The sequence below is a fragment of the Lepidochelys kempii genome, chromosome 2, assembly GCF_965140285.1.
Source record: "Lepidochelys kempii isolate rLepKem1 chromosome 2, rLepKem1.hap1, whole genome shotgun sequence".
Classification (NCBI taxonomy): domain Eukaryota; kingdom Metazoa; phylum Chordata; order Testudines; family Cheloniidae; genus Lepidochelys; species Lepidochelys kempii.
The window spans coordinates 257,476,244-257,498,986 of NC_136381.1; the positions used below are offsets into that span (position 1 = coordinate 257,476,244).

A 22,743-nucleotide genomic window follows, 5' to 3' on the forward strand; every position below is an offset into this window, starting at 1 on the left:
AATTTCTGAAATCCCACATAAAACTTTTTCAAAGGATCTAAAATCTAACACACATCCATGTACAGTGCAGCTCTTTGCTTTAGTACAATGAGAGATTATTAAAAATGGTTATATTACAGGCAGACTACAATTTTCAAACCATTATAAATTCTCCAAACAAAAGTGGATTTCCATGGGGATACCAAGGATCACTTATTTTCACTAAGGAGCATTTTCATGCCAAGTTATATCTTTCTATTGCAAACCATTTCAGCACAAGAGCTGCTCAAAAAAGATCATAAAAATTATTTTTCATATTAAAATATAGCTGAACTCATTTTGCTCAAATTTTTCACCACTTGGAAGAGACCAGACCTAGAAACTTTCAGGTTCCTGAAAAGTAAGTTTGCAAAAGTTCCAAACAGGTGAAAAAAGCAGTTTAGAATGGAAATACTTCGACCACTTTTACAACACTTGTCAGTAGCATGAGAACTGTGTTAAACTCATGTGGCCACTTTTTCTGCTGGAGTAAGCAAATGCAGATCCATTTACATCAGTGAAGTTTTATCTTCTTATTCAAGTGATGAATTTGATCCACGATGCTCACACTGGTTCAGATTCTGTTCTCAACTCCACTGGAGTTACTCAAGATTTAAAATAGCATAGCAGAGAGCAGATTTTCCTCAATAGATCCTGCCCTACTGTGTTTTTGTGGATGTTCAATATGTTAAAGTACGTAAAGAAACCACAGAAAACCTTATGCTTCTGGAGGAAAACATAATATGAAGTACATGTTTTTAAAATTGCATTTTTCTTACCAAATCACCTATTCTAGGGTTTTCCATAACTGGGGGGAGCAATAACCCTTCAGGAGCAGATGGTTCTAGACTGTATGCCCTGGTGCTTCCTCCTCCCATTAATGAAACCACGCCATTGTAACCATCTGTGTTGTTGCACTTGCCATTCTGCATGTAGTTTGGAGAAGCAGGATAAGAACTATGGCTCATTTGACTTTGCACACTCAGTTGTCTTCCAGTCCGTGCAACCAACAGTGACCCACGCTGGATTTCATTTTCCCCAGCACTGCTGACCTCATCATAACCAAGATAAGCTTTGGAGCCAACGTCTTTGCCAGATATCTGGAAATTGAATATGCTTCCATGGCTGAGCCTGCGCTTCATTTGATTTGCACTGGCACCATAAGTAAGACCAAGAAGAGCCTAAAAGTCCCAAAAAAGGAAAAAGGCGGAAATGGCACATCAAGCAATACATTTCTTGGGAATGATAAAGAGTTTGAGTTCTCCCATCAACCATGGAAGATCCATAAGTCCCACTTTAGAATCATAGAATATCAGGGTTGGAAGGGAACTCAGGAGGTCATCTAGTCCAACCCCCTGCTCAAAGCAGGGCCAATACCCAATTTTTGCCCCAGATTCCTAAATGGCCCCTTCAAGGATTGAACTGACAACCCTGGGTTTAGCAGGCCATTGCTCAAACCACTGAGCTATTCCCCCCCCCCGAATTTAATATTCACGAGGCATATTTCTTAAAAAACTCTGCAGATTTCAGAAGTCACAGCACATATATGCATCATGGTATGTTTTATATAAGCGGACATGGAGAGGTTCCCTTTGTTATCAGCTAAGAATACCACAAGGATATGACTCTAACCATGCCTGTATCAATACATTGTATTGTAAAGGCTTCTACCAAGTACTTGAATCTGAAAAATTATTTATTTTGGGGAGGGAACAGCAAATTTCCAGTTTGAGCCTCCCTCAGAGAGCTCTCTCTCTCTTCCTCACTAAGGAGCAGCTAGGATTCCAAGTTTCTGCACCTTCATGGCCAAGTCTCCAAGGAGGTAAATATTTAGACACCTAAGAGCATAAGTGATTCCGAACAAAGACAGCCTTGTAATGGAGAAGCTGACCTGATTTGATAGTTCATGCTCCTTAAGCCCTAGTCCGTCTTAATGACACAAAATCAAACCAAGAATGGGACAAAGAAGGGAACTCAGAGGACTACAATCAAGAAGTGAGGGAGCTTCACTCAAGCCAGATAAAGCTATTTTGACACTGAAGGGTCAGGTACCCAAGACACGCCCCGTTAAACAAAACAGAACGAAGAACAAAGGAGTACCTGACCCCCCATCACTGCCACCTCCTTGGAAAGGTGAATGTGGCCCCTATCTCCCCCTCCTTCCCACAGGACAAGGAGAAAATTCAGATGGGCCTCCCCCATCTCTAACCCTCCCAGAGATACACCACCAGGATGGGGGCACCAGGAGTCCACTGCTTGCCGCCTTCATCCTCCCCCCTTAGGGGATCTACGAAAAGCAGGTAATATTTATTCCCCCCTCCAATCCCCAACTTTCTAGGAGGGTTAGAGAGAGGGAAGGTGTTTAAAGTTACTCAAAAAGGATTTAATTTAGATTTTAAATGACAGTTATTGAAATCCTATCAGCTGAAGCAGGAATCTCTGGTAATCCTTGTAACTTCATTTCACTAAATATTGATTTTATTTTTGCAAAAGACTGTTTATGGAATTTTAACTGAATTCTAGTTCCAATGCAGTTTTGTTTCACTTCCTAATATGGCAAGAAATGCTTTTTTTATTTATATTTTTAAATGTTCATGAAACTACTTCTCTTACAGAAAATTCTGCAATGAAGGGTGACACCTCACTTTCATTATACCTTCTCTTTCACACATAACTTTCTCAAAAGTTTAACTTTTGCATTATATGCTTCCTTCCCAACTCAAAAGAGATTTTTTTTTAAAGATTGAAAAAGTGGATGTTAGCTTTTATCTATAAATACAGCCTACTGTTTCTTAATGGGGTTGTATTTGTGTTTTTGAGCAATTCTTGAATTTACACAATGAATTACCGACTTTCGTTGATCGTCACTGGACTGTGATTCGTGTATTTTTTTATCTTCCCCATAATCTTCTGTCTCTAAGGACTTATTTTTCTTTCTCCTGTTGCTTCTATCTTTGACTTCTTTTGAAGGTAAAGGCGAGATTTCAAAAGAGCAAAGTGACATTGTATCATTTCCTTTATCAGCCAATGCCTAAAATTAAACAAACAAAACCATAGCTGATATTATCACTGCACAATTAGCATCTCAGTAAGGGAAAAGATTGCTGTGCTCTGTAATTCTTTCTTGTTAACAATTATCATTTCATATAGATGGTTAAATACCAACACTCCTTGCTTTTGGTGCAAGCTGATCACAGCAGAAATTAGGAAGGATTTCCCACTCCACATAGAGCACTGAACAAGAAGTTACATGCTGTGTTTATGTGCAAACAGGTACTAGTCCCTAGCAGAGACAAAATATAACAGTCTGGACCATTCATGTGGTTCAACTTCCATTTTTGTATACTCACTACATATTTGCTTACTGTAAAAATACTCAATTTTTAACCTGATTCTGCATAATCTATCCACTTCCCAATATGAGGGCTTAAACACTGAAAATCACAATTTGTGTTAAGTTTTCAGTGATATTTTTCTACAAGAATTCTGCTCTCCAGGTGCTTGATCCATTGAAGTCAACTAGAGTCTTTTCATTTACTCCAGTGGGCTTTGGATCTAACTCTAAAGCCGTCAAAGAACAAAATTTATTGTATATTTCAATACAATATTAAATATTTCAATACAAAAAAATATTGTATATTTCAATATATATTCAATCCAGCCTTCTCACAAGCATAGAACAGCACAGCAGAGGAATACAAAAAATGTTCATGTCTGTGGAAACTATAGATTGGTGGAATTTTAGACATACTTTATAATATCAATTTGCTTACAGTACCATGGACTAATGTTATGTTCTGCTGTTCACTCCTCACAGCTACAATTTACCAACCAATAAGGAAACATTCCTATTACTCTCGGCAGCAGTCTGATAATTTTAAATAAGATAGTAGTTGGCACCTCTTCTCATCAGTGACCACAGTGTCATTGTTAATACACACTCAAAGATAGGGAATGAATGATACATTTCACTATCAATATTATATACAGTTGGTGGAAACTGCCTAATTTTAACAAGGGAATAGTTCATGGACCTCTTGCTCTTTTTTTAACAGTTCCATGGCTTCCCGAAACTTCCTTTCCTTTGCCTCAGTTTCAGCAATAGTAGCTTTGTTCTGCTCTTCATATGCCATTGTTACTACAGCCAGGATCAAGTTGACCAGATAAAATGAGCCCAGAAAGATGACCAGCATAAAAAAGAGCATGTAGATCTTCCCAGAAGCTCTGAGAGTCTGTAAGCACAAAGTACACACTAAAGTAAGAAGTCTGAAATGACATTTCAAGTCTAATTAGATTAATTAATATTGAAAAGCACATTGAAGATGTAAAGCACTATATGAAAGTAGTAAACATTATTCTAATTTATTTTTTTAAAGCTTGGTCACATATCCATATTCCTGAATAAAATTCTTGGAAAGAACCTTAAAAGAACCCTGCCCTCTCCTTTGGGAGTTAAGCCATGGCGATAAGGCAAACCCACAGCTGGACCAAGGCTGGTCACTCAGGTATGACTCACCCCTCCAGAAGAGCCTGCAGTGACATACTTATCCTTGGACAGGGTCCAAGTCAGATGAGTCCAGGCACAGATATTTCACTCCAACTACCAAAGCTGTAAGTTCATCTGTCCAATAGCACCACTCAGCTAGGGACCCTCCTGCTGCCTTGCTGTGTTTCAGATTTCCTAGGCTTCCAGACTACAGTCGATCCTGTCCCTATTCCAGCCCCAGCTTTGCCCAAGCCTTGTTCCAGCCCACTCCCACCTTGTCTGTGTCCTATTCTGACCCTGCTCCAGCCCTGTTCCTGACCTCCTTCAGCCATGCACCCACCTCTTGATCCCCAGACCCTTGGACTGATTCCAGCCTTTCGCCGGCTTTCGGACTCTATGATCCTGATTTGGCTTTTCTATGGACTCTGGCCCCGGTTCTGACCCTGAGCCTTTCCCTGGACCCCAGTTTCAGCACTGCCCTCAGCCTGGTCCTGGCTGTCCATCCAACTTTGACACCTGGTATTTGTTCTTGGGCACTGCTCCAATCACGAGGCCTGACTGCCTAGAGCCCACAGTCTGACAATGGCTGTTCTGGCATCGAGGCCTGCTCCTATGAAAGTCAGTCATTGAGTCAGTTTTAATTGAGATTTGTCCAAATTTAATTTCAAGCCCAAATGGGAGAATGTTTGATGTCTAGGGTATCATTTTGGACCCGAGCACTTGATGCTGCCCAGACTAGACAGTCATCCAGATAAGGCAATATTAAATGCCTGTATGATGGAGATGGGCTGCTATCACTGACATGAATTTGGGAAAGATCCTCGGGGCAGATGAGAGACTGAAGAGAAGTACTGCATACTGGTCATGGTTGGTGCTTACCACAAATTGAAGATTCTTCCTGTGAAAAGGATGCATCACCATATGAAAGTATGTGTCTTGTAAATCAAGGGTAGCAGAGCAATCTCCGGAAAGGATAATAGAAGTGAGGGTAACCATCCTGAATCTGATTTTTTGGATGAAATAGTTAAGGTTTCTTAGATATAGAATGGAATGCAGACGCCCAGATTTCTCGAGGACCAGGAAGTACTGAGAATAGAAGCCTTTTCCTCTGTGCTGGTAATGAATTTCCTCTATCACTCCCAATTCTAGAAGGGACCACAGCTCTTGAAGTAACATGGTCTTGTGATAGGAGTCCTCAAAAATGGTTGGGGAAGGTGGGTTGGGAAAAGGGAGAGATGTAAATTGGATGACAGATTCCTCCTTCACTGTTCTGAGTACCCATTTGTCAAAGGTAATCAAGCACAGTAAAAGAGGGATAGGCATTGTCTGAAAGGAGGCAATATTATCAGTGCACTCTCTTCAAGTGAAGAATCAAAATGATTGCTTCAAGGATGCAGTCATCTGGTGAGAAGGGCCTGCCACAGTTGAAGATGGCTGGTGTCTTTGAGAAAATCTTGACCTTCTCTTAGGAGGTATATAGACTGGAGTCTGCCAAAGAGCCTTCTCTGGGTTTAGTAAACTTTGCTGATAGGAAGGGCGACCCTTCCTACAACAGGAGTCTATAAATTGTCCAGGAGAGTGAGCAGGTTCTCCTGCACAATCTCCACCTGGACCTCTACAGAGGTAGCCATGCTCCTCATGAGGTCCTGAAAAACACTGAAATCTTCTGGGTCATGTGGGGAGAGAAGTTGACTCCAGAGTCTAAGCTTCATCTGGCAAACATGAAGAAATGTGACGAGGGTAGAGGAACATCTGGTGACCCCTCCAATTATTCCCCCTCCTCCATAGAAGAAGGACTCCTGCACTATGGAAAGAGGAGACTTTCTCCTAGAAGGTGCATGAGATGGAGGTCTAGAATCTTTTGGAGCATCCAAAGGCCAAGGAGGAAAAGGCATGACCTGAGACATCTATGGTGAGGGACTCCAAGCTGAAACTCCCCTGTAGGGAATACAACCCTATTCTTTTGGCCTGGTATTTGAAGACCTGTAGGGTAATCTAAAAGATCTGGAGGAAGAAACAGAGTCCTCTCTCTCAGAGTCCAAAGAAGAAACAGAAACATCCTCAGGATAGGGAGGAGCAGTTCCAGTCAGAGTTCTAGGAGGTCTGGGTATTGGAGACAGATGAGGTTCAAAAGCAGGCAGAAAAACTTGTCAGTGCCAGTGGTGCCAGTAAATCCAGAGAGTGCATCAACAATGCCACATGCATCATCATTGTCAGTGGAGCCAGCATAGCTGCAGAATACATCAGCAGTGCTGGATGCATGGCTGGTGCTGGCGTAATCAGTGAGAGCATAAACAGAGCTGGCATGACTACAGAGGGCATCAAGGGAGTTAGCAGAGCTGAGATAGCCACAGTGTGCATTGATGGCATCTGTTGCATTGATGGGGCAAGCTGAGGATTCAGCTACACCAACGGGGTGTCAGGTAAGGAAAAGCCAAGGATGGTGCTGAAATAGACTAAACCAGTGGAGAGGAAGACGGATCCAGCATGGGGGAAGACATCGGTTTTGGAAGCCATAACAGAGCCAGAGTCAAGCGTGCTTCCTCAGACAGTACTGGGGAACGCTTAGATTTGTATGGTAAAGAAACAATATCAGAGGACTTATATGAGTTTTTGACAAAGTCAGAGTCTGGAATGCTTCAAATATGATAAAGAAGACAAAGCATGAGGTTTCTCACCCAACTTGTGCTTTGGGTGAGAAATGGCTGGAGGTGTACTGCAGGTTTAATCAGAATCCACTGTGTAACGGTCAGGGCCCAGTTCAGATGCACACTGCATTACCTCCTTTATGAGGTGAAACTTCAAACTACTGTTTGTTTTTTAGTCCTGGTGGGGAAGGAGTTACAAATGGAGCATTTGTCATTCACATGTCCCTCATCTAAACACCTAAACTGATGTGCCTATCCAAGACAGGAAAAACAGCCCTACACCTTGCACACTGATTAAATTCTGGGGAATTTTTATAAAAAATCTCCCAGGAACTTGTAAAACTACAATGACTAACTAACTGAACTATTAAACTATTAAGACACTAACTAACTATATATACTAAGACTCAGAAAGATGGTTAACTGAACCAAAGCAATGGGGAGCTCCAACTGTCACCTTGGGCAGTTAAAAGGAACTGAGAGAGAAACAGCAGTCACACCCTTTATGCCCCCCCTGATAGCATGAGGGGAGTAGGGGTTCATGTGCCACCTAATGGTATTACCGGCAAAAGTCTCTGACTTGAGGGCACTGGGCGCGCACACATCTATAGTGGCATGTAAATGTGCACAATCACTTGAAGGAGAACTTCTTTTTCTCTCTTTAAATTTTAAATACTTTATACATTTATCCAGTTAGGTTACTGCTTTACTTAGTACAGTAACTCCTCAGTTACCATTGTAGTTATGTTCCTGAAAAATGCTACTTTAAGCTAAATGATGTTAAGTGAATCCAATTTCCCCATAAGAATTAATGTAAATAGAGGGGGTTAAGGCTCCAGGGAAATTTTTTTTCGCCAGACAAAAGACTATATATATATATATATATATACACACACGTATACACAGTATAAGTTTTAAATAAACAATTTAATACTGTACACAGCAATGATGGTTGTGAAGCTTGGTTGAGATGGTGGAGTCAGAGGGTGGTAGAGGGTGGGATATTTCCCAGGGAATGCCTTACTGCTAAATGATGAACTAGCAATCAGCTGAGCCCTCAAGGGTTAACATGTTGTTAATGTAGCCTCACACTCTACAAGGCAGCACGAATGCAGGGAGGGGAGACAGCATGGCAGAGAGAGACAGAGACATACACCATGTGTGTGAGAGAGACACACACATTGCGCCTTAAAGTACGCTGACCCCACTCTAAGTACATTTCCTCTTTAAGTAGATTAGCAAGTTGCGAGAGCAGCTGCTGCCAGCAAGCTCCCTCCGTCCTAAACCCTGTGGTGCCCCCCCTCCTCTGTGGAGATAAGATACAGAAGCGGGGGGGGGGGACATCCTGACATTAGCACCCCTTTTCCCCTCCCCTGCACAGCAAGCAGGAGGCTCCCGGGAGCAGCTCCAAGGCAGATGGCAGGAGCAGCACATGGCAGTGGTGAGAGGGACAGCTTTACTGCCCAGCAATTGACAACCTGCTGGGCTGCTGCCGCACAGGGAACTTAGGGGAGCAGGGAGCTAATAGGGGAGCTGCTGGTCCACCCTAGTTCCAAGCCCCTACCAGCTAGCTCCGACAGGCTGCTCTTCCTGCAAGCAGTGGGCAAAGCAGGCGGCTGCCAAACAACGTTATAGGGGAGCACTGCGCAACTTTAAACGAGCATGTTCCCTAATTGATCAGCAATGTAACAACGAAACAACGTTAACCGGGATGACTTTAAGTGAGGAGTTACTGTATTTGAAATAAGTAAATCTTATACCTGTTGATAGAGACGCTCCCAGTAATCCTGTGTCATCAGGCGGAACAAGGAAAGAAATGCCCAGCCAAATGTATCAAAACTTGTGTAACCATAATCAGGATTTTCCCCGACTTTGAGACATATATATTTATCTGGACAGGTGCTACAGATGATAACAGAAAAGTGATGAAAGCTTAAAATGTGCAAATTTAAAGGGAAGCAGCTTCAATTCATGTGTAAGTTCAGGTTTCAGAGTAGCAGCCGTGTTAGTCTGTATTCACAAAAAGAAAATGAGTACTTGTGGCACCTTAGAGACTAACACATTTATTTGAGCATAAGCTTTCGTGAGCTACAGCTCACTTCATCGAATGCATAAAAGTGGAAAATGCAGTGAAGATATTTTTATACACACAGACCATGAAAAAATGGGTGTTTATCACTTTAAAAGGTTTTCTCCCCCCACCCCACTCTCCTGCTGGTAATAGCTTATCTAAAGTGATCACTCTCCTTACAATGTGTATGATAATCAAGGTGGGCCATTTCCAGCACAAATCCAGGTTTTCTCTCCCCCCACCCCACTCTCCTGCTGGTAATAGCTTATCTAAAGTAATCACTCTCCTTACAATGTGTATGAAATGGCCCACCTTGATTATCATACACATTGTAAGGAGAGTGATCACTTTAGATAAGCTATTACCAGCAGGAGAGTGGGGTGGGGGGAGAAAACCTTTTGAAGTGATAAACACCCATTTTTTCATGGTCTGTGTGTATAAAAACATCCTCACTGCATTTTCCACTTTTATGCATCCGATGAAGTGAGCTGTAGCTCACAAAAGCCTATGATCAAATAAATTAGTTAGTCTCTAAGGTGCCACAAGTACTCCTTTTCTTTTTGTGTAAGTTCAGAATATATTCAACTATATTGAAACTCAAATATAGGGACTCACTTCTTCTGTGAGACCTGCAAACAGTATCCCATGCTATGCAAATGTTCTCCAAAGCCCTGCGATAGTTTGGTGGGGAAGAGGGACACAGAGTGGAAGGGTAGAGACAGTAATACAAAAACAGATGCACACAAGTGCATTTTTAATTATGTATATGTATGTATGTGTGTGTGTATTCTATATAATATTTCCTATTCTAAATTAACACTTTCTCTGAGTCTTCCAGTGTATCCTGTCTTAAAACATAGTCTGACTGAAATCAAAGGGAATATGGGTGCAGGAGTAACTGTTTAGAGGATCGATCTCTACATCTATTTCTGGCACTGTGAGCTAAGATGATTTTTTGATTGTGAATTATAAGACCTTCAAGGCAGAGGCTGACTTTTCTGTGTCTTTCACAGAGCAGAGCACTTGCCAGACTGTGGCCCAGGCTTATTCAGCCACACAAAAACAAAAGGGGAATAAAGATCCTCACTCCCGAAACTCTCTTGCACAGCCTTCCTGTATCTCAACTGCAGGGACAGGGCACTGGGTAGAGAAGGAATCTGGGGCTACATGTTTGGTACTTTCCCCTGCCATACTCAGGCCTTGAAAGCAGGCAGGGAATAGGTGAAGCCTTGGGTTCACAAGCCCACTCGCATCTGAAACTCCCTAGCCTTTTTCTCAGTCTTCTCTTCCTACACCACTGGGGAGGGGAAACGTTTGGGTTAGATTTTTTATGTCTGAAATGATGCACCCATCCTTATTAGAAACACTGAAGTTAATCCTTCTTCCTTCTCCACAGCTCATTCTCTTAAAATATAATTCACTAAATGGAAAGGTATATTAAATGCATTCCTGAGAAGAAAGTTAAAGTAATTGCAAGAACATCTGCCAGGAGGCCTGGAAATAATTTAGACCTGAGTAAGGAAACCACAGGGTTGAACTTTATCCCCTATCCTTCATTAAACTGTTTTATTATTTGTATATATTTTCATTATCCTTCTTCCAATTACTGTTGTTGTTAGGAACCTGAAATCTGCTTTTTTACATTAGTCACTGGTGGACTGAGTTAAGCCAAAAGATATGGAGCAAAGAAAGAAAAGAATCAAGAAAGATTGTAGATTGCACTTACCCAGCATCTGAGCCATTGCCACACAACAAGCTATCACTGGTGCCATTCTTCTTGAGAACATTTTCTACAATAAAAATGAAAGCAGAGTAAATCAAAAATACTTTTAAACATCAACCCACTAGATGAATATGAATTGTAATACACACACACACAGATAAAATTGGCATTTGATTATTAAAAATAGTTATTCATGTGTAGAGTAGCTGGAGTTCTTTAAGATGTTGTTGTTCTTTCCACTCGATGCACCCTATGCACTAGAGATTAGAATCTTTTGGCCAGCAATGTCCATTGTGTCCCTGCATGTACCCTGAATGTCCTTATGCTTCCATACTAAGGGCATAAAAACATGGTGCATGCCCAACTGCCACTCAGTTCCTTTGCCACTGCAGAATCCATATATAACAGGACTCTATAGTTGTGGGGAACAAGGGCAGGTCATGGAATACATATATATGGGCAACATATCTCGAAGAATTCCAGTTACTGTATAGGTAAGTAATTTTTCTGTCTTTGAATTGTTCTCTCTCTCTCTCTATATATATATATATATATTGCATTCTTGATAACTCCCAAGCAGTGATCAGATATGACGAGGTAGGTGCTCAGAGTCTATCTAAATAGAGATTGCAGCAATCTGCGAAAAGAAGTGTCCAACTTGAATGCTTCCATTACGGAAAAATGCTTGGTAATAGTCTATGCTGAACCTCGAGGAGCTGATTTAAACATACCCAAAATGGAGATGGTTTGCAAGGAAGCCTCTTTAGATAATCTCTGGGCAGAAAATGATTGGCCCTTCATTGTCTCAACAAATGATATAGACTGTCTCAGGGAAGCTCTGAAGGGTTTAGTCCTTTGCAGATAAAAGGCTAGGGACCTACAAACATTGAGGGTATGCAATCTGAATTCTCTCTGATTAGAAATGTGGTTTGGGAAAGAATATTGGTAGATGACCAATATTATTCATTTAAACAGAAGTCTGAAACTACCTTGGACAGGGACTTGGAGTTTGGTGTAAGAGATACCTTAGAAATATGAAAAACTGAATACAGACTTCCTGTCATGAATCTCTGTATTTCCCCAGTTCTCCTAGTTGATGCAATTGCTACCATAAAGGAGGTGTCATAGATAAGTTTAATAGTGAACATGTTGCTAGGGGTTCAAATGGAGGGTCCATTAGACCTGCAAACACTGTGTTGAGGTCCAGGGAGAGGGAAAATCCTAGTTAGGTCTCTGAGGAATTCAGACATAGTATGGTAGGAAGAGACTGTACAGACTTCAATAGGAGAATGATATGAAGTGGTGGCTGTAAGGCATACTTTAACAGAAATAATTGAAAGTCCAGATTTCTTTAGATATTGTAAATAGTCCAAGATAGTAGATAGCTGTATGTTAACAGGATGTAACTGGGTATTGTATGTACCTAGTTGTAAATTTTTTCCACTTAGCCGTGTAGGCTTCTCTGGTGGAATCTTTCCTACTATTTATCAGAATAGTCTTGATATCTGAAAAACAAGTCGGACTGTCTCTGGACAGTGAGATGGAGGGGGGATGGGTTCGGATGAAGGATGCTCCCAGTGTCCTGGGATATCAAGTCTGGTGTTACAGGTAAGGGGCTTGGAGTAATAAACCGATGTTGGCCTAGTGGTAGCTATCAAGATGACCCTGTCAGCATCTTGCTCGATTTTCCTGTGTACCCTGGGAATTAAAAGAAATGGTGAGTAAGCGTACATCAGTGTCAAGGATCACCGCATGAGGAATGTATCTGACGGATCGTGGGCTCTGAAACCGTCTGGAACAAAAGGTGAGATACTTGGTTTTTTCTGTCACAAACAGATGTATTGAAGGATGGTCCCATTCCTGGAAAAATGTGTGAATCACAGTCTTTGTCCACTCATGATCTGATGAGAAATGTCTTCTCAAATTATCTGCCAGAGTGTTCTGCAGATCTAGAAGGTGAACTGCTGGGAGAGGTACCTCGGGCCACAGGGACGTGGTGCTGGCCACTTCCAGGAGCGGCGTGGGGCCAGGGCAGGCAGGGAGCCTGCCTTAGTCCCACTGTATGCCACTGCCACCACGGAGCCACTCCAGGTAAGCGCCCCAACCCTCTGCACTGAGTCCCCTGCCGCACCCCTCCTGCACCCCAACCCCCTGCCCTGAGCCCCCTGCCACACCCTGCATCCCTCCTGCACCCCAACCCCTGCCCTGAACCCCCAACCCCCTGCTCTGAGTCCCCCACACACTCTGCACCCCTCCCGCACCCCAACCCCCCACCCTGAGCCCCCTGCCATACTCCGCACCCACTCCTGCACCCTAACCCCCTGCCCTAAGCCCCCTCATACACCCTGCACCCCTCCTGTACCCCAACCCCTTGCCCTGAGTCCCTTCCTGCACACCACACTCCCTCCCACACCTGAACCCCCTGCCCCAGTCCTACATTCATGGCCCTGCATGCAATTTCCTCACCCAGATGTGGCCCTCAGGCCAAAACATTTGCCCACCCCTGTGCTAGACATTAATATCTCATTGGATTGTATGTGCTATCATCCTATGTGAAGTTATGAAGTTTGGCTATGTATGTGTTACTGAAAAATGATGTGAGGTTGAAAACACACACAAGTAGCCTTTCAGGTACAACAGTAAAAAGATGAAACAATGTTCATGGCTCATTGAGGAAAAGCACACAAGCACAAGGCTTACTCCAGGAACTGTGTACCATAGAAACCTCTCACAGATAGCATTACACAATGGGAACTGTTTGACCCAGGTCACAGCAAAAGAGCTTTCCAGCAAGTGGGAAGAAGATATAAAAGAGGGAACTGACATCATGATGGTACCTCACTCTCCCTAAAACAACACACCTGGAAACACCTGAAGAACAAAGACTGAACTGGGGGAACTGATGGTCCCAGGCTAAAGGGATTTCTAGCCTGTGAATGCAAACCTGGGAAACCCAAGTTGCAAAGCAAAGACAGCTTGTACATTAAGAATCTACCAGCATGTTTATCACTCAGGGTGAGAATTTACTAATTCATATTCTATGTATCTAGTATGTTAAGCTCAGTTTGCAGTTTTGTTTATTTACTAGGTAATCTGCTTTGATCTGTTTGCTATCACTTATAATCACTTAAAATCTACCCTTTTGTAGTTAATAAACTTATTTTATGTTTTAATACAAATGAGTGTGTCTTTTTAAAGTGTCTGGGGAAAATCTCAGCTTGGTTATCACAAGTGTGTATGGTCCTCTTCACATTGAAATATCAGGCGGACCAGGTATTAAATCCATATACTGGCCAGATTTTGACCAGTGCAGGACAGTATTGCTCTGGGGTCCTAGGTAGGAGGCTGGTGGTTAGAGAGCCTGCATGTAACTGCAGCTGGGTGTGTCCCTACCTGTGTGAAAGTGAAAGTGCAAGCTTGGAGGACTCTGCAGCTTGACACAGCAACACAGTGTGAGAGGGAGCCCAAGCTGGTGAGTCAGAGGGCTCAGTGGTACCCCAGCTCCAAGTGGCACCCTGGGGGGAACCCATCACACATGCAAACATTTTTTCTGGTATGGTTCCTCTTGTGTATTTTGGGGTATTTCTTCTGCATAAACCTCTTTCTTCCCTTGGTGCATCTAACTAGTGCCTGTCCTCTGAGAATGCTTTGATGTGTTTTCACATACCTCTGTTCTCATCCATACTTTCAGCACTAACTGTGGTCATGACATACATATGGAATAAAGAAATATAGAATGTATTTCAAGGAAAAAAGCAAGCAATTTAGCTGAATCTTTAATAAAACTGTTCAGTCCACTTCAGAACACATAAATGTGTAGCCTACTTAAACATACAGTTTTCTGAATAATTATAACTGTTCAGCACACTGTACAGGGCAGAACTTCTGGGAATTACATCAAAGAATGAGCTAATGTGCATTTCAGTTATTATGCTATCATACTGGGAAACACAGATGAATATTATCAGAAACGTTGGGAACATTATTTCCAATACTTTTGATGGGGAGTGGGGGGAAGAGAGAGAGAGACAGAATTGTATCATGAATAGAAGAAATTATCCCAGGACATTTGCAAACTGCTCTTGCATTTTGATGACTAATGTGTTGTGGTAGCAGTTCATTGGTATTTTCAATATCATTTGCAGGGCAGGATTCTCCATATATATACTACCATTTTAAAAAGAAATAAGAGGACAGTTTACCTGAATCATTAGTAAACAAGTCAAAGGAGTCCCATGACTTATCATCTGAAGTAATAGTTCCGTTGGTGTAGTTAAAATCCCTGACACACTTATGTCTCAAATTGCCCTTAAAGAGCTGGAGGCCTATGAGGGCAAAGACACTCAAGCAGAAAACAGTCAGGATCATCACATCAGTAAGTTTCTTAACAGACTGGATCAGTGCACCTACAATGACCTTCAGTCCTAGAGAGATAAAATTCAACAGTGTATGGACTGAGAAACTGATACACATACAATATACCATTTTTTTGAGATTTAAAACAAGATACAGCAGCCATCGTTTCATATTTACTAGGCCAGTGTTACATGCATCTTTGCAATACAAGCAAAGCCCAGATGAGAGAGAAGTGATCAACATGAGAAATGTAGTTTTTTCCCCTACACACATTTATCCCTAGCACTTTTGCAGGGAAAGCAAGTTGTCTGGAGGGCAGAAGACTTCTTATGTTCTTCCCCCATGTATTGCACCCTCTTCCATGCAAGGATCAGGATAGTTTGTCTTTCATAATCTAGAAAGTGGAATAAGCATCATGCTAATAAAATTTACAGTGATGCTACCTAGGGAGGACCTGTGAACACTAGAGACATACAGAAAATAATACAGACGGACCAGAAAGAGACCAATGGACCAAATTCATCAACCTTATTCAAGTTTTAGACAGCCCTTCCTTAATCAGGCAATACCTAATTGACTTTCCTGATTAAGGAATAAGTAAAAACTGAATAGGATCTGAACCAATAATAATAAATATTAATTATAAAGCACAAGTCTGTTGATGTATTGACATTGCACAGTCAAAACAATGATAAACAAGAACAATTAGAAGGGCTTTTTGTGTAATAGTCATTATAAAGATCAAACAAAATCCTCAAAGACATAAATAAACAAAATAAATTAGATGGCAAATTGTTTCCAGTGCTTAAATGACTGGGCCAACAATCCTGAGACACCATCCATGCCCACAAATTCAGTGGTATCTGTAGCAGCTGAAAGTTATACAGATAAAAAAAGACAAAAGACCTGAAAAAAACAAACAAACCAATAATGAAGTAGTTGGAGGAGAAAATCACTTGTAGTTGGCAGAAAATATTCAAAGATCTGGGCTTCTTACCTGGGACTATTGAAATAGTTTTTAAAGCTCTCAGAACCCTGAATGTGCGAAGGACTGAAACACTGCCTAGATCACTAAACGCCCCTGCATATCTGTAAAATCAAGACGTGACACAACATGCTATTGAATTGAATGAACAAAGCAACTACTTTATATGCGTTTTCCCAACTGCTAACCCTTCTGAGTATATAATATCTTGTGCATTAGTAAACCGCATGTCAAGTTCTCATCCTAAGTGTTATAAATCTATTTCTTGGTTACTTCAATAGAAACTATTTACATGGTAGTGCTTGATTATGCATGTTGCCAACTTCCTACAATACACTTTTAAATTTAAACTAAAATAATACAGAAATTATTCAAAATTATGTATTTCAAGCTGAGGAAGAAGAAAATAATTTCTTTTTGACCAGATCCTCAAGTAAAACTTCAAAGTATGCCTCCTCCCTAACCCCACAATAAAGCTCTCAATTCCCCCTGTGCCACAGGCCTACCTCCTAAAAAAAAAAATCAGTCTATTTTCCTCACTAAAACAAAATGAATCAAATCTATCCTTTAGAACTGTATTCCATATTCCCATAATGCAAACCAATCAGTTCTCCCCCCAAATAGCCCCATTCCACAAAAGAAGCCTAACATCCTCCCATAACACAGAGTCCCCAATAGCTATCAACTACAACCTTTCCTCTTCTCTGCTTCTCAGCTCTATCTGATATTAGCCCTTCCTCCCCCCGCCCCACACACACACGCAGGCACACATACAGACACAGACAGACACACACACACACAGTTCTTTTGGCCAAGCAGGAGGTCAGGGGTGAGACTTTGAGCGAGTCACGACTTCACGGGCAGAGATATTAATGAGGTGACTCAGAATGTTTCTCCTAGTTTATTTTACATGCAATCTGGTTTTTTTGGAGCAAAGATGGAAAAGACCACAGCAAAGCTTCACATACACACACTAACAGAGGCACGTGTAACTCCACATTTCTTTCTTCCTTTAATGGTATCATTTTGATATTCTTTTCCTTAGAACAATAGTGCCACGTGAACTAGTAACAAAAAGGGACCTTTGGATAAGATGGAACTCTAAAGTCCATGGCTGTGTTTAGTCTCTAAGGTGCCACAAGTACTCCTTTTCTTTTTGTGTAAGTTCAGAATATATTCAACTATATTGAAATATATATGTGTTTCAATATATATATTGAAATATATATGTGTGTGGTAGGAAGTTCCTCATCTCCTCTTCATTGACTGGGCTGCAGTCAGTGTGCTGCCACTGGGAGCACAGTGAGTGAGAAGCTGTCCGTGCAGACAGCTCAGTGGAACACTGTAGGGAGTAGCTCCAGCCACTGTTGGTATGGAGTACACTTCGTACTATCTACTACAATGAAATATTTGGAAATGCTATGGATGATAGTATTGCCTGTTTATTGACTTACTGTGATAAAAAGAAACCAAGACAGAAGGAACTAAAAGACCCAGTATCAGGGGGTAGCCGTGTTAGTCTGTATCCACAAAAACAACAGATTTATTTGGGCACCTTAAAGACTAACAGATTTATTTGGGCATAAGCTTTCGTGGGTAAAAACCCCACTCCTTCAGGTGCATGGAGACATGCACTTCTTCCATGCATCTGAAGAAGTGGGTTTTTTACCCACAGAAGCTTATACCCAAATAAATCTGTTAGTCTTTACAGTGCCACCGGACTCCTTGTTGTTTTTAAAAGACCCAGTATCTTTGGAACTCACAACACTCTGGAATGTTTGGAGTAATCAAATAAAACCTGGACTAACAGGTTCTACCTCTGGTTGGTACTTATATTTGAAAGGAAGCTAACATAAAAATGTATATCCCCTGTGAGTCTTGAGCTGTGGATTGCAAATATTCTTGACATGCTTGTGTAACAGTCGGAAGAGTATATAATACAGTGGCTTAATGGGTTTGATTTTATTTCCCTCTTGTGGCTGCCACTGTAATAGCTTTCTAACTTCAGTAGTTCAAGCTCAAATTGTGTTTCTGGTGACAAAATCCCAGATTTGATTCACTGACTACAATGGTGTCTGTACGTACGTGGCCATAGTGCCTTCATACACATGCATTCACACACACACACACACACACTTCATGACACTACAGATATTAAATCTCACTGCCTGTCAGGTCAGATCCTTTTCCTATTTCAAATAAAGGGGTTGCTGGTTTCTATGTGATGGAATACAGCATATCTTACTGCTGTCTTTGCCCTCTGTACAGTCCCTTTTATCCTTTTTTGAGGGATTGGTATACTGTTGCTATCCTCTACACCCTACAACGAAGGGGATTCAGGAGCACTAGATAGCTTTTCCAGATACAGTTATTGTTCCTTAAAATGATTTTGTGTCGTGGGTGCAAAGTAGAACAATTTAGCCACTTCAGTGAAAAGTTAGAGGAAAAAATCAAAACAAGCAAAAATACTTTAATGGCATGATATCCCTTAATCAGATGTGAAAGTAAGCCGGTACGCCCCAGTACAGCATACCGGTAAGAGCCGGTGCACCGTACAGGGGCAGCCCGGCTTCCCCAGGGGGCAATTTAAAGGGCCTGGGGCTCCCAGCAGTGGCTGGAGACCTAGACCCTTTAAATTGCCTCTAGAGCCCCGCTGCTGGAGCCCTGGGGTAGTGGCTGCAGGGCTCCAGCAGCTATTTAAAGGGCCCAGGCCCTTTAAATAGCCGCTGGAGCCCCACTGCAGCTACTCCAGGGCTCCAGCGGCTATTTAAAGGTCCAGAGCGGTAGAAGCAGGGGAGCCGCGGACCCTTTAAATAGCCCCCAGAGCCCTGGGGTAGCAGGGGCTCCAGGGGCTATTTAAAGGGCCAGGGCTCCAGCTGCTTCTGCCGCCCCGGTCCTTTAAATAGCCGCTGGAGCCCCGCTGCTTCCCCAGGGCTCCGGCAGCTCTTTAAAGGGCCAGGGAGGTAGAAGAGGGGAGCCCTGGGCCCTTTAAATAGCCCCTGGAGCCCTGGGCTGCTGCTGCTACCCCGGTGGGGGGGGGCACTTACCTGACAGGATGGGCTGGGGCTGGCTCTGACCCCCTCAACCCCGCCTCTTCCGCCCTAGGCCCCGCCCCTTCTGGGGGCCAGAGCTGGCCCCAGAGTACCGGTAAGTCACTCGACTTACTTTCACACCTGTCCTTAATATATATATACACTCTTACTTACGCCAGAACAATGACACTGAAATCCAACCAGTTCCATGGATCTCGAAGGAAAGTGAATTCATTCAGACAGAATCCTCTTGCCAATATTTTTATCAATGATTCAAAAGTGTAAATGCCAGTGAAAGTGTACCTGGGGAGTAAAGTGTTCAAGAAATGCGAGAACATTAGCAATTAATGGAGGAGGCACATTCAGCGTACGCACTCTGTGAGCTGCCTTAGAGCCCCCAGGAGCTAGTCCAATGGCCCCGCTGACGATAATGGAAAGGCTCCATCGGTTTCGATGGGTGTTCGATCAGGATCTATCTCATAGGCAATTTGAGATATTAGCTGACAGCAGTCTGGATTCAGTTACCAACATCTGTGTCTGCAGCATATTGACTTACCTCTGACAGTTTTCTTTGCTAAAATTTTAAGGTGTCTCGGTTTGGGCAATCCAAATTTGAGGTAACCAAAATCACAGGCCACTTTTAAAATTTGTGAACGTAATTCATATAATCACTTGTCAATGTGCCAAAATAGCTGTATGTTGGTCAGTTTGTGAATCTGGTAACAGGATCTTCATTTTAAAGGCAGCATTGTTTTAAATGGAAATTGTCAGTAAATGCTCTGCTGGCTTTTCTGAGTGCACTTGTCACTTCAGCAAGAACGAGGTCTCCTGCGGGGATTCTAAAAGCATCTGATACACAGAAAATATGTTCAGAAATTATTTAACAGTAATGTAGCCCTTTTCACTGAGAAAAAATATTCTGAAAATACTGTCTGAATTCATTCAAACAGCATTTTCAATTCTCACAGCATATAATATTCTGTCTAAATTCTGACTCCCTTACATAGAAACTTAGGGAGCCACACTATTACAAATGGAGATGCATATTAAAATCATGCCACAATTTTATTCAGATATTACAGTTAGCAAAGTGGATGAGCTGATAGACTAGGGGTGGGCAAATTATGGCATGCGGGCCAGATCTGGAACCTCAGAGCTTTGGATCCGGCCCACAGGATTGCCACCTCCGTGGTGCCATGAGCCCTGCGCTGCTCCGGGAAGCGGCCAGCACCATGTCCCTGCGGCCCCTGGGGGAGGGGGGCAGAGGGCTCTGTGATCTGCCCTTGCCTGTGGGTACCTCCCCCCTAAGCTCCCATTGGCCGTGGTTCTCCATTCCCAGCCAATGGGAGCTTTGGGGAGGTACCTACAGGCAAGGGCAGTGCACAGAGCCCTCTGCCCCCCTCCGCCAGGGGCCACAGGGATGTTTGTGCAGGCTAATTCCCAGAGTGGCATGGGTCCGGGTCCAGGGCCAGGGCAGGCAGGCAGGGAGCCTGCCCTGGCCCTGGTGTGCACCGCTACCACCCCAGAGCCGCTCCAGGTAAGCGGCGTCGGGCCAGAGCCTGCACCCCAAACCTCTCCTGCACCCTGCACCCCAACCCCCTGTCCTGAGCCCCCTGGCACACCCCGCACTCTTCCTGCACCCCAACCCCACCATATCTTGCACCCCTCCTGCACCCCAACCCCGTGCCCTGAGCCCCTGTGTACACTCGCACCCCTCCTGTGCCACAACCCCTTGCCCCGAGCCCCTTCCTGCACACCCCGCACTCCCTCCTGCACCCCAATCCCCTGCCCCAGCCCTACATTCATGGCCCTACATGCAATTTCCCCACCCAGATGTGGCCCTCAAGCCAAAATGTTTGCCCACCCCTGTGATAGACTGAAAGTTGTTAATTTAGATGCTGATCCTGCAATGTGCTCCAAAAGAGCAGGAGATGCAGTGATGTTAATGGGATCTGTGCAGGTGCAGGGATCCAGCTACATAGAGTTCATTACAGGATTGCCAGCAGCAAGTGCTCAAAACTCATAAGCAAGGCCCGAAAAAGTCACACGACTGGCCTAAAAATAATGATGTTTTAGAAATAATACATTTGGGGTTCTTTTTCTTTGCCTTCTGTTGTTGAGGCCATTAGGGTTCACATTTTCAAGTTTTCCTCTACAACTGTGAGGGCTAGAATTGTACCTTTTTTCTGAAATCTGAGATTTTCAGGTTTTAACATGACTCCAGAAGCTGGGGCTTTAAGACAAAATACTAAATATTGTGCTATTTAGTGAAAGTGATAAAATTGCGAGAATTGGCAATGCTGAAGACAAGGGCCTTACTTACTGACAGAGTTCCAAAAGCAAAAAGCATCTAACAGAATATTTTACTAGAGCAAATAGTGCACAAATCAACATTACTGAAAGAATTTTAAAAAGACAAAGGACAACTTCTTGAAATCCTTATTCAATATTGACATTGGTGGGAGACTTGTCTGGGTAAGCATTGAGTAAAAACTGAGGAAGGACTTCAGGGCTTAGAGCAATGAAAGGTGGAGGAAAGGTAAACAATAAAAGAAATTTAGCACTTTTTTTTCCTTCATGGCTCAGATTCTGCTCTCCAATGAGTTACTCTGGATTGACAATGGAGCAAGTGAAAATAGATGATGGCCCTATTTCCACAAAGCAATAATCCTGAAGGTCTAACACAAGCAAAATTCCTACTGACCCCAATATGACATTACCTTGTGAGAGGACTACAAGATTAGGCCAATTAACTAATTAGAACTAGAGAATTAGGAAAAATAAATTCCTACAGAAATACTTACTCAACATACTTGTTCCATACAGGAGATTCAGGTGACTTAGACTTCCCAGGAGTCTCTGATATAGCCATGAAGACACAATTGGTTAAAATAGTGCACATAATAAACATAGTGAACAATGTAAGTAACAGGAGTTAAGGTAAAGAACATTATTGTATAATCAGAAAATGTCACTACACAAAGTGTTTTAACAGTTGTGAATTTAATATTTGACTTCAAAATAAAATTGTTAAGCATGTCATACAATTTGATGTTATTCATTTTAATTAATGTCACCTCATAATACACTATTATTAACATTATTTAAAATACAGTTCCATCTAAGCAACTAAGATTGGGACTTCATTGCACTAGGCATCACATGTAAAACTTAGTAAGAAACAGTTCCTACCTCAAAGGGCTCATGGTCTAAATAGGTAAGAATGACAAAGAGAGGGGAAAGGGATGTATTTTTATCCTCATTTTACAAATGAGAAACTGATGTGCAAAGAGATAAAGGCCCCAGATCCACAAAAGTATTTAGATTTCAGTGGAAGTTAGGAGTCTAAGTAGCTTTGTGGAACTGGGCTGAAGTGACTCGCCCAGGGTGACACAGATAGTTGTGACAGGTGGGAATTGAAGCC

General features: G+C 42.5%; 1 protein-coding gene across 2 annotated transcripts in view; it reads right to left on the minus strand.

Moving 5' to 3' along the window:
* LOC140906084 (sodium channel protein type 5 subunit alpha) overlaps window positions 1–22,743 on the minus strand; it is a 90,817-nt gene that overhangs the window by 64,464 nt on the left and 3,610 nt on the right. For both annotated transcript variants that reach the window (XM_073329592.1, XM_073329593.1), the window contains exons 3-11: window positions 22,124–22,240; window positions 19,494–19,622; window positions 16,300–16,391; window positions 15,149–15,370; window positions 10,950–11,013; window positions 8,913–9,054; window positions 4,053–4,250; window positions 2,867–3,049; window positions 798–1,199 (exon numbers count right to left, since the gene is read on the minus strand). In XM_073329592.1, coding sequence (XP_073185693.1) covers window positions 798–1,199; window positions 2,867–3,049; window positions 4,053–4,250; window positions 8,913–9,054; window positions 10,950–11,013; window positions 15,149–15,370; window positions 16,300–16,391; window positions 19,494–19,622; window positions 22,124–22,240 — 1,549 coding nt within the window. The remainder of the gene's footprint in view (window positions 1–797; window positions 1,200–2,866; window positions 3,050–4,052; window positions 4,251–8,912; window positions 9,055–10,949; window positions 11,014–15,148; window positions 15,371–16,299; window positions 16,392–19,493; window positions 19,623–22,123; window positions 22,241–22,743) is intronic.